At 41.2% G+C, this 17,949-nt stretch overlaps 2 protein-coding genes across 9 annotated transcripts in view; one reads left to right on the forward strand and one right to left on the reverse strand.

Annotated features, from left to right (window-relative positions):
- Nucleotides 1–4,209, reverse strand: part of mtif2 (mitochondrial translational initiation factor 2) — a 30,696-nt gene extending 26,487 nt beyond the window's left edge. The window contains exon 1 of one of the 3 annotated variants that reach the window (XM_059985947.1): nt 4,083–4,209. The gene's annotated coding sequence lies outside the window, so the exon portion shown is untranslated. Of the gene's footprint in view, nt 1–4,069 lie in introns of all 3 variants that reach the window. The other 2 variants (XM_059985949.1, XM_059985948.1) reach the window with 2 other exon arrangements.
- A 12-nt stretch (nt 4,210–4,221) lies between these two features.
- Nucleotides 4,222–17,944, forward strand: prorsd1 (prolyl-tRNA synthetase domain containing 1). 6 transcript variants are annotated; one of them, XM_059985962.1, is made up of 3 exons: nt 4,222–4,360; nt 7,306–7,474; nt 17,242–17,944. In XM_059985962.1, exons 2-3 carry the CDS (start codon nt 7,391–7,393, stop codon nt 17,668–17,670), a joined length of 513 nt encoding a protein of 170 aa, XP_059841945.1. In that variant the 5' UTR covers nt 4,222–4,360; nt 7,306–7,390; the 3' UTR covers nt 17,671–17,944. The 6 variants fall into 6 exon arrangements, with proteins under 6 accessions (XP_059841945.1, XP_059841948.1, XP_059841946.1 ...); XM_059985965.1 differs by having other exon boundaries at nt 4,228–4,367; XM_059985963.1 differs by having other exon boundaries at nt 4,243–4,397; nt 7,276–7,474.
- Nucleotides 17,945–17,949: the final 5 nt, after the last annotated feature.

Here is a 17,949-nt window from a genome sequence, read left to right on the forward strand (position 1 = left end):
TAAGAAGGTCCAACAACTTGTTTGCTAATCCGGACTGTATTAGCAGTCAGTTTAGAAAAGGGTTATTGAAAGAAAAGGGAATAAAAATAGGAACAGATCCAAAAGCAAAATAACACCAATGCTGAAAATCTGAAATAAAAACAGAAAATGCTGAAACCATTCAACAGATCAAGCAGTATCTGAAGATAAAAACTTGGTTAATGTTCCATACTGATAAACTTTCATCAGAATTTGGAAAAGCTAAGGGGGAAAAAAGGTTCTCAGTTGCAGAGAACATAAAGCTCTGAACAAGAAGAGGTAAAGATGTGCTAAGATGGAAGCCAGGACAGAATGAATAGTACAAATAATGGTTACTAGCTCTAAGAGGTTAAAGAAGAAGCTGGAGTTTATAAAGATGTGTTGGTGAGTTAGGAGCATCTTAATCAGAAGAGATTTATTACCTGAAGAGTGAAGAAACATCTAAATGTATGATATGATGCAAGAGGATGCAATATGAGCTCTCCTGTTAGGAAACAAGTTAGGACAGGTGAAGTAAGTGTGTGTATGGGAACACCTTGGTTCCAGTGATCATAACACCATTAGTTTCAACTTGATCATGGATAAAGATAGATCTGGTCCTTGGGTTGAGGTTCTAAATTGGAAAAAGGCCAAATTTGAAGAAATGAGAAAGGATCTGAAAAGCGTGGATTGGGACAGGTTGCTCTCTGGCAAGGATGTGATTGGTAAGTGGGAAGCTTTCAAAGGAGAAATTTTGAGAGTGCACAGTGTTCTTGTCAGGGTTAAAGGCAAAGTGAATAAGAATAAGGAACCTTGGTTCTCAAAGGATATTGGAACTCTGATAAAGAAGAGAGAGATGTATGACATGTATAGAAAACGGAGAAAACAAGGTGCTTGAGGAGTATAAAAAGTGCAACAAAAAATTAAGAAAGAAATCAGGAGGGCTAAAAGAAGACCTGAGGTTGCTTTGGCAGTCAAGGTGAAGGATAATTCAAAGAGCTTCTATAGGTATATTAAGAGCAAAAGGATAGTAAGGGATAAAATTGGTCCTCTTGAAGATCAGAGTGGTCGGATATGTATGGAACCAAAAGAAATGGGGGAGATCTTAAATGGGTTTTTTACATCTGTATTTGCTAAGGAAATTGGCATGGAGTCAATGGAAATAAGGCAAATAAGTAGTGAGGTCATAGAACCCATACAGATTGAAGAGGAGGAGGTGCTTGCTATCTTGAGGCAAATCAGAGTAGATAACTCCCCAGGACCTGACAGGGTATTCCCTCGGACCTTGAAGGAGACTAGTGTTGAAATTGCAGGGGCTCTGGCAGATATATTTAAAATGTCGGTATCTAAGGGTGAGGTGCCAGAGGATTGGAAGATAGCTCATGTTGTTCCGTTGTTTAAAAAAGGCTCTAAAAGTAATCTGGGAAATTATAGGCTGGTAAGTTTGACGTCGGTAGCAGGTAAATTATTGGAAGGAGTACTAAGAGATAGGATCTCCAAGTATTTGGATAGACAGGGACTTATTAGGGAGAGTCAGCAAGGCTTTGTGCATGGTAGGTCATCTTTAACAAATCTATTAGAGTTTTTTGAGGAGATTACCAGAAAAGTGGATGAAGGGAAGGCAGTGAATGTTGTCTACATGGACTTCAGTAAGGCCTTTGACAAGGTCCCGCATGGGAGATTTAGACAGAATAGGAGAATGGGCAAAGAAGTGGCAGATGGAATATAGTGAAGTAAAGTGTATGGTCATGAACTTTGGTAGAAGGAATAAAGGCATAGACTATTTTCTAAAGGAGAGAAATTTCAAAAACCTGAGGGGTAAGGGGCCTTGAGAGTCCTCGTACATAATTTCCAAAAGGTTAACTTGCAGATTGAATTGGTGGTAAGAAGGCAAATGCAATATCAGCATTCTTTTTGAAAGGACTAGAATATAAAAACAAAGACGTTATGCTGTGGCTTTATAAGGTACTGGTCAAATTGCACTTCACATATGGAAAGTAGTTTTGGGCCTCCATTTAAGACATGACGGCATTGGAGATGATTCAGAGGATGATCACAAGAATGATTCAAGGAATTAAAGGGTTAACGAACAAGGAGCACTTGATGGCTCTGAATCTGGACTCTCTGGAGTTGAGAAGAATAGGGGGTGGGAGGTCTCACTGCAATATTGAAAGGCCTTGACAGTGGATATGTTTCCAACAGTGGGGAAGTCTAGATCCCAGGACACAGCTTCAGAAGAGAGGGACAGAGAGAAGGAGGAATTTCTTTAGCCAGAGAGTGAATCTATGAAATTTGTTGCCACAGATGGCTTTGGGGACTAAGTTGTTGGGTATATTTAATGCAGAGGTTGATAGGTTCTTGATTAGTCAGGGTGTAAAAGGTTACAGGAAGAAGGCAGGAGAATGAGGTTGAAAGGGATAAATCAGCCATGATGGAATAGTGACGCAGACTTAATGGCCCAAATAGCCTACTTCTGATCCAATGTCTTATGATGTGGCCATTACCAGAGACTTGGTTGAAAGGGAAACAGGAACAGATGCTTAATATTCCAAAGTTTTGATGTTTTAGAATAAACAGAAGGAAATAAAGGAGGAGGAGGTGGTGGTGGGGTCGCACTATTAGTTAAGAACAGTATCACAGTTGCACTTGGAGGGGACATAATGAAGGCTCATCCATTGAGTCCAGATGGGTAGAATTTAAATTCAAGAAAAGTGTAATTACACTGATAGGATAATACTACAGACACCCTCAACAACCACCAGGATATTGTGGAACAGATATGCAGGCAGATTAGTGAAAGGTTGTTGTGGGTGAGTTTAATTTCCTTAATATAGACTAGGATCTCCATGATGTTTATACAGGGCAGAATTTGTTAGCTGCATCCAGGAGGTTGCTTAAATTAATATGTAGATAGTCAGACAAGTGGAGGGGCCACTATTGGACCTGGTGTTGGGTACTGAGCCCAGCCAGGTGACTGGCCTTTTAGTGGGAGAACAATTAGTCATCACAACTCCTTAAGAAAGCTATAAAGAAAGATAAGTACAGGGTTGGCAGAAAAGAATTAAACTATAAGAGTATTTGGCAGGAGTAAGGAGGGTTAATTGGGAAGAGCTGTTTTTGGGCAAGTCTACATCTGATATCTGGAGGGTATTAAAATACTGCCCTGAGTACGGGACAGATATGTTCCAGTTAGAAGGATGGACAAGGATGGCAAGGTAAGGGAACCTTAGATGTCAAGAGAGGTGGCTGAATGAGATGTTGTTCTTTTAGATAGCCTCATCCTGACAGTGGAGAACCCCAGGGTAGACTGATTGGTACAGAAATAGGGAGGAGCGATGAAACAGACTGCATTCAAGAATTCAAGATAACCACAGAAGACAGGGAACAGCTTAGCAATACATTTGCTAGGCCGTAACTGGTCTCACCAATGTAGAGGAGGCCAAATCACAAAAACAAATGCATGGGACAAACTTGGAGGAGGTGTATCTAATAAATTACTGCCTCACCTGGAAGGGTAGTTTATGACCATGGTAAGGGAAGAGATGGAAGGAGAAGTGTTGCACCACTTACAGGGAAGGAGAGAGATGGACGGAAAGGCTTGCACAATGCAGAGAGTCACAGAGAGAGTGGTCCCCGTGGAAAGCAGAAAGGATTATGGAGAAAATGATGGTGGAATCACACTACAACTTGCAGGACAGGGGGAGGGGGAGAGGGAGAGAGAGGGGGAGGGGGAGAGAACAATGAAACAAAGGAAATTTCTCCGCTAGGATGAGATCAGAGTTTTCAGGGTGAAGTTGGTGCTTAAGCCAGCTGATTGACAGATGTGCCGGGTGTAGTTCAGAGTCTGGAGAAGTACTACAAGAGTTGATGAGAAAATGGAGAAAGATCCAGGTTCGGTACAAAGTGTTTTAAGGGAATCTTCGGGAACTTCGGCTTGTTGCGTTCATGTAGTAAATGAAAGGAGCTGAAACTACATCGGTGAGAGGGAGAGCATGAAGTAAAACTCCTTAAAGATGTATACACACAATTACAAAGAATAACGAAATTGTCCCACTATCATGAAGGACCAGACCTGTCCTACATACCAGTACCAAGGGCAGAGCACCTCTGAGGCCCCGTACCGGCAAAGAAGAAGGACACGAACATGTAGTTCACCGCCTCCTCTCCATGGAAGCCGCCATTAAATTTCCCACAATGCACGGCTCTGGCCTGCTCTGACGCGTAATTTGGGCGGCCGCAGGGTAGACTTGTTGGTGAAGGAGCGTCCCCCGGCCCGTGTCCCAGGGAAACGGGGCAGCCGCCGGCGTTTGCAACTGAAGCCTGATTCCGGTTGTGAGGGGAGCAAATAGAAGATTCTGTGAAGGTCGGAAGTGAGAAAACAGCTTGTTGTAAAGCTGCAGGTGTGGCGCCGAGTTTCGTAGAGGCAAAGGGCGGCCGTTTCCACCATTCCAGGGAATCGTTGCTGATTTCAGAGCCTATCTCCCTGTAGGCATTGATCCCAGAGGCTTCAAGAAATTAATTTACCCTCGTCAAATATGTTTAATAATTTAGCCATCACCACCTTCTAAACAATACCCAATGTAATTTTGAGAAATGTCATTTATCTGAATATGTTAAAACTATTGGGTTCTAATACTGAATTTAACTATTTGAGGTAAATCATTTTACTTTCTATAGACGTGGCAGAATCTTCGTTGCAATTTGTTTCAATTTTATGTCTCTCCAATACAGTAAAGCTGCGGTAATCTGCCATCGAGTCCCCCCCCCCCCCCCAAATTATGGTGGTCTCTGTTTCCCCCGCTTTTTTAAAAACTCACCGGGAACCCATTTTCTTTATTCCTTTTAAAGTCACTTGTTTCACAGGAAAATTTATTAAAGTGAATTGTAACATCTAAAAAAAAAGTAAATTCTAATTGTATTGGGATATTAATAGCAGCAATATTCAAAAGTCTGATGCCATCACAATCTCAAGGGTGCCAGATTATTTACTGTCATTGTTATCATTTGCACCTATCACAGATACTCCTTCTGATGTCTCTCTGCTCTGCAATATAAAACACTTATTTTCTCATTTTCATAGTTTTGATGAAGCTCCTTGACCCAAAATGTCAATTCTATTTTTATTTTAATTCATATTTAATATCACTGGTATATGTCATGAAATTTGTTAACTTTATGGCAGCAATACAATGAAATACATGATAAATAAATAGAGAAAAACTGAGTTACAGTAAATATGTGTGTGTATATATATATATATATATATATATGTGTGTGTGTGGGGGTATAAAAATAAGTAATGCAAAGTAACAAATAAAAATATTGAGGTAGTGTTCATGAGTTCAATGTCCATTTAGAAATTGGATGGCAGAATTACTCAGTATGTGCCTTCAGGCTTCTATACCTCCTTCCCAACAGCAGCAGTGTGAAGGGGGCATGTCTTGGGTGGTGGGGTTCCTCAATATTGGACACCATCTTCTTAAAACACCGCTCTTTGAAGATGTCTTGGATACTATGGAGGCTGGTACCCATGATAGAGCTAATTTTACAAGTTTCTGCAACTTATTTTGAGTTTGTGCAGTAGCCACACCCGTCCCCATATCAGTGATGCAACCGATAGAATGCTCTCCACAGTATATTTGTAGCCATTTTCAAGTGTTTTAGTTGACAAACTAATTCTCCTCAAACTCTTGCTGAAATATAGCCACTGCTTTGCCTTCTTTGTGGCTGCATCAATATGTTGCATCCAGGTTAGGTCCTCAGAGATATTGACACCCGGAATCTCCCACTGATGCTGCCTGATCTGCTGAAAGCATATAGCATTTTCTGTTTATGTTTCAGATTTTAAGTATCTCCTCTATTTTGCTCCGATGACCTGAGTCTGGTGTGAATTCCTGCTGTATTTTAAAATTAAACGTTTTTTTTCAAATAAATAATTCAAATTCAATTGAACTACTAGTGCAGTATTTCTGATGGACAAGCAATTTGCTTTAGCGATTAAGGTAATTTCTCTTGCAATTAAATTGCGAAACTATTTAGTGGGTCTATTTAAGAACAGTGAAATAGCAACAAAAGAAGCCGCTAATGTACAATGTGTTATCACTTCTTTATCCCAGGATGGCTTAATATATTCCAGATCCAATTGGAGAAAACATAGACTTTTTTTATTCAACAACTAAAAGTCACAAGGAAGGACTCAAACAGGAGAAAGTTGCTAAAATTGAAGATGTTAGGCATAGCTCAAATGTTATCTGTAAATTTGCTAATGATTCAACTATTGTTGGCAGAATCTCAGATGGTGACAAGTGTGCATACAGGAGCGAGAGAGACCAGCTACTTGAGTGGTGTAGCAACAACCTTGCACTCAATGCTAGTAAGACCAAAGAGCTGATGAAGGGTTTCAGAAAGAGTAAAGCAAGGGAACACACAGTAATCCTCATCAAGGAATCAGGTGAGAGAGTGAGCAATTTCAAGTTCCTGGGTGTCAATATCTCTTGAGGACCTGACCTGCTGGCAACATATTGATGCAGCTGTAAAGAAGACAGGATAACGGCTGTATTTCATTAGGAGTTTGAGGGGATTTGGTTTGTCACCAAAAACACCTGAAAACTTCTAAGGGAGTACTGTGGGGAGCACTCCGACTGCATGGTGGTGGGGGGAAATTACTACACAGAATTGAAGTAAGGTGCCGAAAGTTGTAAAATTAGTCAGCGCCACCATAGATACTAACCTTCGTAATATCCAAGACATTTTCAGTCAGCGGTGTCTCGGGAAACTGGCGTCCATTATTAAGGACCCCCATCACCCAGACAATGCCCTCTTTTCATTGTTACCATTAGGAAGGAGGTTCAGAAGCCTGAAGTCGCACTCCCAGCGATTCAGGAACAGCTTCTTCCCCTCTGCCATCCAATTTCTAAATGGACATTTGACCAATAAACACTGTCTCACAAATTTTTATTTATTTTTGCACTATTTATTTTAACAACTATTTAATATACATATACATACTGTAATTCAGCTTTTTCCACTATTCTTTTAGCTAGCCATCTGGACACAAGCTGGGGTCTGATCAGCCCCGATTGGGTCACCTGGAGGAGGGTGTATGATGTTGAAAGACCCGAAACACCCGATGATTCCGGGAACATCACTGATGATGCGTCCAGAAGCATCAGTAGATGTATGCACAAAGTAAAATCATGTATTTATTTACCGCTGCCGCAAAGTTAACAAAATTCACGACATATGTTGTTGATATTAAACCTGATTCTGATATTACAGTACATGCCAATCGCGGTCATGTGTCTCCAGCAGTGAAATATGAGCCTGCAGATGTGAGCAGGAAGTGCAGCTGAGGCGATTCTATTTTGCTGAGCGACTGCAGGAAAAGGACGGAATGGCTTCGAATGAGATGCGAAAAGAGCTAGAAGATTTTCTGAAAGGGCTGAATATCGAGACAGTATGTGAGGAGCACCCCGAGGTGAGTGAGTCCGATTAATTCTGAGGGTGACAGGCGTAGCAGAGCTTCCTGCTAATGCCACGTTCACGGCTTCGGCACCGATCGCCCGCAGAGCCTCCTCCCTCGTCAAGCCTCCAACCTGAGAGAGGCTGTAACCCGAGAGAAACGTGTTAAATTTGATTCAAAGTCGGAGCATTGTAAATCACGGAAATACATTTTTTTGTATGTAAACGTATCCTTTAAATCTCTATATCTGGAATAACTTGTTTTTACCCGAAAGAAATGGACTGGACTGCATGTAAGGAGGCAATATGGCCTATTGTTTTCATGGTAGCCAAAAAAAAAGGGCAATCCAACGTTAAGAATCACTTCCCAGCTCAACCGCTTGGCACGTTACCTACATCCTTAGACCCTCTTATAATCGTTTTACCGGCGAGATCTGGAATTCTCCACCTTATGGGTGAAATTCAATTCCAAACTCTTTTACCAGTTACATTATATTTAGTCACCCATTCATGTTCTCGGCCGCGCGTCTAAGAGAACTAAGCCGTTCTTGTCGACGATTTAAGGGCCTCCCTTAACTTTCTACAGCTCAGTTCCACATTCCCTGAAACTCTGTTCCAAATAAGTCAACCCATTCAACCAGTTCAGACAGCACGAATAAAGGGGCGGAGTCACGCTGGCTGTGACCTGTTTAAGGACGTCAGCGCATGCAAGATGGTCTTTCTACACATAAAAGACCGCCCATCATTTTGTTTCAGTAATTGCTTTCTCACTTCGGCCATGTGTTCTTATGATGCCATTCATTGTAATACTGCGGAAATATGGTTACCAATTCCAATACGTTTGTAAGTAAGTATATATAATTGGGACAAAATGTGGAGGGGCTGATTAGTAAGTTTCCCAATCACACAAAAGTTGGCGGACTTGTGGAAAGTGAAAAAAAGTTGCCAAAGGTTACAACAGGAAATGGATCATCTGCAGATAAGGGCAAAGAAATGTCAGAGGGAATTTAATTCGCAGAAGTGTAATGAGTTGCAGTTTTTGGGAATTCAAATGTAAGAGGAAAATATAAATGTTGGGACCCTTTGGAGCATTGATATACAGAGGGATTTGGGGGTAAAAGTCCATAGTTCCCTGAAAGTGACAAGGTAAGTAGATAACAGTAGTAATGAAGTCATAGAAAAGTAGAGCACAGAAACACACCCTTCAGCCCATTTAAACTGCCTACTCCCAAACGACCTGCATCAGGACTATAGCTCTCCATAGCACTACTATCCATGTACCTATCCAAAATTTGCTTAAATGTTGAAATTGAGCTTGCATGCACCACCTGTGCTACTAGCTCATTCCACATTCTAACGACCCTCTGAGTGAAGAAGGTTCCTGTCATGTTCCCTTTTAAACTTTTCATCTTTCACCTTTAATCCATGACTTCTGGTTGTAGTTCCACCTAACCTCAGTGGAAAAACAAACAACAACACAAACAAAGTGCTGGTAGAACACAGCAGGCTAGGCAGCATCTATAGGGAGAGGTGCTGTCAATGTTTCGGGCCGAGACCCTTTGTCAGGACTAACCGAAAGGAAAGATAGTAAGAGATTTGAAAGTAGTGGGGAGAGGGGGAAATGCGAAATGATAGGAGAAGACCGGAGGGGGTGGGATGAAGCTAAGAGCTGGAAAGGTGATTGGCGAAAGTGATACAGAGCTAGAGAAGGGAAAGGATCATGGGAAGGGAGGCCTCAGGAGAAAGAAAAGGTGGGGGGAGCACCAGAGGGAGATGGAGAACAGGCAAACAACTAAATATGTCAGGGATGGGGTAAGAAGGGGAGGAGGGGCATTAACGGAAGTCAGAGAAGTCAATGTTCATGCCATCAGGCTGGACATTCTGATATGTCTATCCATGGCCTCTATTATCAAAATAAATCCAAACTCAGGTTGGAGGAACAACACCTTATATTCCGGCTGGGTAGCCTCCAACCTGATGGCATGAACATTGACTTCTCTAACTTCCGTTGACATACCAAATCCCTTCAGACACCAATGAATTTAACTGCTGTCTTGCCTTCTTTATAACTGCATCGATATGTTGGGACCAGGTTCGATCCTCAGAGATCTTGACATCTAGGAATGTGAAACTGCTCATTCTCTCCACTTCTGATCCCTCTATAAGGATTGGTATGTGTTCCTTTGTCTTACCCTTCTGGAACTCCACAATCAGCTCTTTCGTCTTACTGACGTTGAGTCCCAGATTGTTGCTGTGGTGTCACTCCACTAGTTGGCATATCTCACTCCTGTACGCCCTCTCATCACCAACTAAAATTCTACCAACAATGGTTGTATCGTCAGCAGATTTATAGATGGTATTTGAGCTATGTCTAGCCACACAGTTATGGGTATATAGAGAGTAGAATGGTGGGCTAAGCACCCACCCCAGTGTTGATTGGCAGCGAGGAAGATATGTTATCACCAGTCCGCACAGATTGTGGTCTTTCGGTTAGGAAGTCGAGGATCTAATTGCAGGGGGAGGTACAGAGGCCCAGGTTCTTCAACTTCTCAATCAGGATTGTGGGAATGATGGTATTAAATGCTGAGCTAGAGTCGATGAACAGCATCCTGACATAGGTGTTTGTGTTGTCCAAGTGGTCTAATGCCATGTGAAGAGCCATTGAGATTGCATCTGCCATTGACCTATTGTGGCAAAAGGCAAATTGCAGTGGGTCCAGGTCCTTGCTGAGGCAGGAGTTCATTCTAATTATGACCAACCTCTCAAAACATTTCATCACTGTAGATGTGAGTGCTACCAGGCGATAGTCATTAAGACAGCTCACATTATTCTTTTTAGGCTCTGGTACGATTGTTGTCTTTTTGAAGCAAGTGGGAACTTCCGTCCATAGCAGTGAGAGGCTGAAAATGTCATTGAATACTCCCACCAGTTGGTTGGCATAGGTTTTCAGAGCCTTACCAGGTACTCCATCAGGACCTTCCACCTTGCGAGGGTTCACTCTTTGTAAAGATAGCCTAACATCGGCCTCTGAGACGGAGATCACAGGGTCATCATGTGCAGCAGGGATCTTCCCAGCTGTAGTTGTATTCTCCCTTTCAAAGTAGGCATAGAAGTTGTTGAGTTCATCTGGTAGTGAAGCATCACTGCCATTCATGCTATTGGGTTTCGCTTTGTAGGAAGTAATGTCTTGCAAACCCTGCCAGAGTTGCCATGCATCCGATGTCGCCTCCAACCTTGTTCAAAATTGTCTCTTTGCCCTTGAAATACCCCTCTGCAAATCATACCTGGTTTTCTGGTGCAGGCCTGGGTCGCCAGACTTGAATGCCACAGATCTAGCCCTCAGCAGACAACATACCTCCTGGTTCATCCAGGTTTGAAGATGAATCCCTGAATACAGTCCAGTCCACCAATTCAAAGCAGTCCTGTAGGCGCTCCTGTACTTCTCTTGTCCATTTCTTCTTGGTCCTCACTACTGGTGCTGCAGTCTTCAGTCTCTGCCTATACTCAGGGAGTAGAAGTACAACTAGTGATCAGACGTCCTGAAGTGAAGGCGTGGAATAGCACGGTAGGCAATCTTGATGGTGATGTAGCAATGGTCCAGTGTGTTGTTTCCTCTGGTATTACAAGTTATCTGTTGATGGTATTTCCTCAGTGATTTTTTCAGACTGGCCTGGTTAAAATCTCCCAAAATGATGGTGAAGGCATTAGGATGCACTGCTTCGTGCATGCTGATCCCATTGCTCAGATCATCTAAAGTCTGATTGACATTGGCCTAAGGTGGAATGTATACTGCTACCAAAATGACCCCAGAGAACTCCCATGGTAGGTAAAAATGATGGCACTTAACTGTTAGTTATTTCAGGTCTGGTGAACAGAATTGGGACAGCACAGATATATTTGTGCATCAAAAAGAGCTGATCATGAGGCATACTCCTCCACCTCTGCTCTTGAGAGACTCTACAAATCTATCTTGACAGTGTATAGTAAACCCATCAACCTGAACTACTGCATCCAGTATGGAAGGGGTTAACCAGGATTCTGTGAAACAAAGGACACACGCAGTCCTGAAGTCCCTATGATTCAGCACCCTAGCTCTGAGATCATCGATTTTATTCACCAGAGACTGCACGTTTGCTAGCAACATAATCAGTATTGGGAGTTTAAAACCCGATTTCCTTAAACACACTTGTATCTCCGATCTACAGCCACACTTCCTCGGTGGAGTGCTGTGAGGTCGCTTCCGTCCACAATCGGTGTTGTTTCTGTTCGTTTTAATCATTGATATTTCGTTTAAATACATTAAGACATTTTTGTTGACTGTACTGAACTTGGAAGCAGTTGTCCTTTTTAGATGTATCAGGCTGAAATGAAAATATTTAATCATATCCATTATGAGTACTGCTGCTACTCAAGTCGCCCCTAAGTGCCCCAGAATTAAGATAATAGGAAGCAAAGAGTTAAGAGTAGGTGTTGCATTTCCTGTGATTGCATGGGGAAGTGCATGACTAGGTTGGTGAATACTGGTGAGAATGGTCTCTTTGACATGCTGAAAGGAAGAGGAGGATGTGACTGGAGTTCCAATGAAGATGGCAAATAATATAGAGAATGAACTACTATATGTGGAACCTGATAGGATGAAAGGTGTGAGTAAGGGATTCCTATCATTTGCAAGAGAGTGGGCAAGAACAGAGATGCAGAAAAGGATATGTGGTTAAGCGGCCTGTCAATTATGGTACTAGGGAATCCACAGTAAAAGAAAATGAGACATTTTCAAAGTTTGTGTGGAAAGTCTTACCATCAGACCTGATAAAACAGAAGGAAATGAGGGAAAATAATGTGGGGTTCTTACAGGAAGCGATAACTGTGGGAGTCAAAAGGCTTAAATGGATATTGGCTCCAATGTGTCAACTGAATGGACTATGCTTCCATTTTCCACCCTGTTCACATCTTTACACCGGTAATGAAATTTTTGAGAACTGTTGGAGTGCAGGAACTTGTGCCAATACAGTTTAAGTGTAATGGGAAAAGAACTAAGTAGGGGAACCTGAATAGGACCAAAACAAGGTCATTTCCACATACCCACAGATGGCTGAATTTCCCACATATGCAGTTTTTATTGTTGGCATGACAAATGTTTTGTGTTTTACCATTGCCGTTATCACACTTACTGTCATGTGGGTGACCAAAATTGTATGCAGTACTCTAACTGCAGCAGAACTAATGTCCTAGCATTTCTCTCAGCTCTTACAGGCCAATGGTACCCAATGAAAGCTTACCTCAGTGAACAAAGAACCTTTCCCATACTTTACTTACCTGCACATACTTCAAGATCATTGATGTCCCGGTGTTTTTTTTGGCTGTTGTCTTGCAATGATGTTCATGCCCAAGACTAATGTGCCAGCCATGTACAGATTAACATGACCCTATGGAGCTTTGGAAATCATTGCCCCCCCCCAAGCAAAACTGCCTTTCTTTGAAAGTTTCTGAATGTTGACATTCACAAAAAAAACTTTAAAATGTACTAAAAGTTAATCACAGCATAACAAAATTTAAGAATAATTTAAAAATCTAAAAAAGAAAGCTGAAACTGTTTAACTGCATTTGTTAAGTGGCTTAATTTTGAAATCATGAGTGACCTAGAGGTAACCTCTTTTTTTGTTCAGAACCATTACTGTTCAAATAGAATTTAAAACCTGGCACAATTTCCTGTTTTCCTGGAACATCAGGAAAACTCCAAGAGGTTGATTTGCTATTGGATTCCAGGAGAATTCCAACATCAGAAGGACAATAGTAAACACCTCTAAGAAAACTTAAGATTTGCCAGCTTACATGAATGGCTCTTAAAAACTTTTAGGGTTACCATTCTGGATCTCCCCTCTCCCAAAAAATACTTATGCACTTCTGTTCAAGACATTACCTAAGTAAGTAACCATCCATTTTAATCATTTGAAAAGAAAATGGGAAACTTTCAGATTCAGATCTCCATGTTTGTTCAGGAACATACAGGATAGAACAGGCATGGGCAAACTACAGCCCGCGGGCCATATGCGGCCTGTTAAGCTTTTTAATCCGGCCCGCAGAACTTGATGAAATTATATTAATAAACCTTGTTAACGTTTTTTCCCCGCAATTCTGGCGTTTTCCCAATAGATGACGCACTCTATATCCATTTGTGGCGACCCATTTCCTGGCACATCTGAACCGGCTCACAATTAGCCAGCATTCCGGCTAAGGGAGATAGCCTGCGGGGATTTGTGAGCACAGAGCTTTGGAGCCTCTGCGCCACGGGGGGCAGGTTGACGGAGGCTTAAAAGTGAGGCTGGGGATTTCGAATAAAGTTTATTTCTTCGACTGCAGTTACCGACTCCGTGTCGTAATTTTAGTGCTGCATTTAGCACACCGCTACACATTGACCTTCGTTGAGGTGCAGCGTATTACTCCACATTTGCGTTTTACTCTTTGTTCGGCTCGACCTATTTGTGTGAACAGGCGTTCAGCGTCATGAACATCAACAAAGCCAGCCACAGATCCAAGTTAACTGACCAACACCTCAGATCCATCCTGAGAATCACCACAACAAAACTAAATCCAGACTTTGATGCGCTAGCTAAAAAGGAAGACCAACAACACTGTTCCCACTGAAATTAAAAATAAGTTTCTTCCTTGTGTTATGTAAAAAATGCATTTGAAAATATTTTTTTCAATAAGCCTTACATGTTACATGTCATTTCTGTTAAGTGATGGACATGAGTAGTGCGCAGGTGCACATACGTTCTCAAAATAAAAAATGCGCTCCAGATCAAATAACGCGCTCCGCATACTGGCGCGCTGTCAGTGTTCTGTCTTTGTGCTGGTCGTTGTTGAGTTTTGGCACAGGGGACAATTGAATAAGAAGGAGCAGGACAAGTAGACGTGCATCTCCTACCGTTTTTGAAATAAGGACAGTCAGGAGGAGAGTGATGATGATAATATCTTGAAGGATAACAGAATTTTCAGTGCTTTAAAATAATAACTGTTACTATTAAAAAAAGCTTTCTTTTATTCATTTAATTTTCAGTGTTTTAAAAGTCATTTCAATAAATAGCTAAATACCATGGGACTTCAAAGACAAATATTTTGTTGTAATGCATTTGTTCATTTTCAATTGAAATTAAAGCACATGTTTTCTACATATCCCATGATATTTTATTTTCTCCTATGAGGTGTATTACCAAAACACTCCGTCCGGCCCCCCTGTCAAATTTTAGAACCCTTTGTGGCCCACAAGTCAAAAAGTTTACCCACCCCTGGGATAGAATAAGCTCTGGGGAAAGGTTTGTGAAGTATAGGAAATGGTAAACAGAAAGAGTTCATATAGTGTATTTTTTATGGTTTGTATTCTGTGCAGTCAGCATTAACAGCAAGTACCCCGTATGCCTTTTTAACCACCTTACCTGCTTGGCTTGCTACCTTCAGGGTTCTGTGGACACATGCCTGTTCATTCAGTTCCTGTGCACTTCTAATATTCTGGCACTTACCAGGTCCTTCTGTTTAAATATGTGTCACCGAGGACATCTTGAGACCTATTCTGAATTACTGAACTACTGAAGCTACTGAATCATTACCCTGCTCAAGTCAGCAAGTTCAAAAGGGAAGCAAGAGAAGGTGGAAGCTACTAAAAATTTTAAAATGCTGCATGATTCCATATCAGTCTTCCGTCTGTATTTCTTAATTGCTTGTTTTTATTTCCAATGTAATTTATCTCCAGTATAGATTTTGCACTGTATACAGTCCATTTCTTTTTAATCTCTTCAGTGACCGAACACAGCTAGTTAGAATTAGATAATTCCAATGATATTAATAGTTTATGAGAACGATTTTACTGCCCTGTACAGTTTGCTCTATTTCTGAGCCAGTTATGCTAAGTGGGTGATCCATCTTAGCTTCCTCCAGTGATCTCCAGCATGATAGATACCACTTTTAAGCCAATTCATTACAATGTGATATCAGGAAAGAGCTAAAGGCATTGGATACAACAAAGGCTATGGGTACTAGAAATATTCCAGCAAGAATACTGAAAGTTTTCGCTCCAGAACTTGCCGTGCCCTTGGCCAAGCTGTTCCAGTGCAGCTACAAGATTGTCGTCTGTCCAGCAGTGTGGAAAGTAAACCAGATGTGTTGTCTACAAGAAGCAGGATAACTCCAACTGGGCCAGTTACTGCTCCATTGGTCTACTGTCAGTCATGAGCAAGCTGATGGAAGGGATATTCCATATTATTATGCAGCACTTGCTTAGCAACAGCCAACTACAGAATCTCTGCTTGGGTTTGCCCAATTCACTCAGCTCCTGACCTGATTACAGCCTTAGTCTAAGTGTGGAAAAAAAGCTGAGCTCCGGAGCTGAGGTGAGACTAACTGCCTTTGATATTAGTGCAACATTTGATTTGAGTATTTAGTAAAGGAGAATCAATAGTAATCGGGGGTAAGGTGGGCAGTGATGGTGGTAAGGGGGCCCTCTGCTGTTTGGAGTCCATAGAAAAATCGGTGTGGTGATAGTTGGTCAATCATCTCAACCACAGGACATCTTTTCAGGTCATTATTGAGGTACGTCCTCAACCCAACCATCATCTGCTGCTTATCAATGACCTTTCTTCAATTGTAAGATGATATAGGGATGTTCACTGTTGACTGCACAATGTTCAGAGTTAAAAGCAGATTTATTATCAAAGTTACCATCTACTGCCTTGAGAGTCATTTAGTTGCAGGCATTTTAGTGGAAAAAATCAGAAATAAAATTTATGAAAAATAATACATTAACAAAGACTGATGAACAACCAATGTGCAAAAGAAGACAAAGTGCAATTAAAAAATGCTGAGAATGTAAGTTGCAGAGAATCCTTGTAGATCAAATAATCATTTCAGAAGACTGGTGATTGAAGTTATCCATGTTGGTTCAGGTGCAAGATGTTTGTAGGGTAATTACTGTTCCTGAACCTGGTGGCATAGGACCTAAGGCTTCTGTTTCTCCTCTCCAATAATAGTAGCAAGAAGAGGATATGGCCTGGATGGTGGGGGGCCTTGATGATGGAAGTTGCTTTCTTGTAGCAGCACTCCATGTAAATGTATTCAGTTGTGGAAAGGGCTTTGCCTGTGATGGATTAGGCTGTATCTACCACATTCGGTAGCCTTTTGCATTCCTGGGTGTTGGTGTTTCCATAACAGGCAGAGTAGAAACTCTTTGGACCTAGTGATGTAGGTACAGGCTTTTGTATTTTCTGTCCAATGGGGGTGGGGGGAGATGATAGCATCTTCTGGGGTGTGTGTGGGGCCTTTGATTATGTTGTCTGCCTTACCAAGGCAGAAATAAGTGTGGGCAGAGTCCATGGTGAGGAGGCTAATTTCTGTGATGTGTTTACCTGTGTCCACAAATCTCCACAGTTTCCTGTATTCATTGCAGACCAATTGCTGAGAAAGAGCACTGAAATTGCAATGATGATCCAAATAAACGTACATGAAATAATTTCTACAGGGATGTTAGAAACTCCTTGCTTTAGACAGAAGTTATGTGCAGGATAAAATCCAGACCTTGATGGTTTTATTTTTATGTCTACTGTTTTTTTCCCCGTTGACTTCCTATTGGTTATGGTTATAGTTATTTTTAATGACTTGACAAAAATTTTTTCAAGAGCGTGTGTAAACATTAGGTGAGATTAGAGGGCAGGTTGTAATTAATCAAGAGTGCACAAGCATAATTATGTCCCTTTTTAAGTCTGATATCTTGTTCTTTTGATTCTTTTTTTATAGGTCTTTACAGTTGAAGCTATGATGCCTTATGTGCAACATCTTGAGGGGGCGCACAGTAAGAACTTGTTCCTTAAAGACAAGAAGAAGAAAAGCTTGTGGTTGGTGACTGTCTTACACAATAGACAAGTCAACTTGAATGACTTAGCAAAGAAGCTGGGTGTTGGAAGTGGAAATCTACGCTTTGCAGATGAAGGGACAATGCTAGAAAAACTAAAAGTTGGTCAAGGTTGTGCGACACCATTTGCTCTTTTCTGTGATAAACAAGGGGATATAAAATTTGTATTGGATTCAGACTTTGTAAATGGAGAATATGAAAGAATCTATTTTCACCCAATGACTAATTCAGCTACAATGGGTATAAAGCCTGCAGACTTCCTACATTTTGTAAAAGAAACAGGTCATGAACCTACAATACTAAATTTTGATTAAAAAATAAAATAAAATCATGTAATCCTCATTTTAATGCACTGTGTAACCAAGTTAATTTGTAAGTGTACAGGCAGTCCCCAGGTTACGTATGAGTTCCATTCCTGAGTCCATCTTTAAGTCAGATTTGTACGTAAGTCAGAACAAGTACATTTGGTATTATTTATCGTCAGTTAGTCAAACGTTTGTCTTAGTATATAGTATATATTTTACCTTTCTATGCATATAAAACACTTAAGAAACATATGTATTCCAATAATTAAACCACTACATTGCTTAGTA

The sequence above is a fragment of the Hypanus sabinus genome, chromosome 12 (assembly GCF_030144855.1).
Source record: "Hypanus sabinus isolate sHypSab1 chromosome 12, sHypSab1.hap1, whole genome shotgun sequence".
Classification (NCBI taxonomy): domain Eukaryota; kingdom Metazoa; phylum Chordata; class Chondrichthyes; order Myliobatiformes; family Dasyatidae; genus Hypanus; species Hypanus sabinus.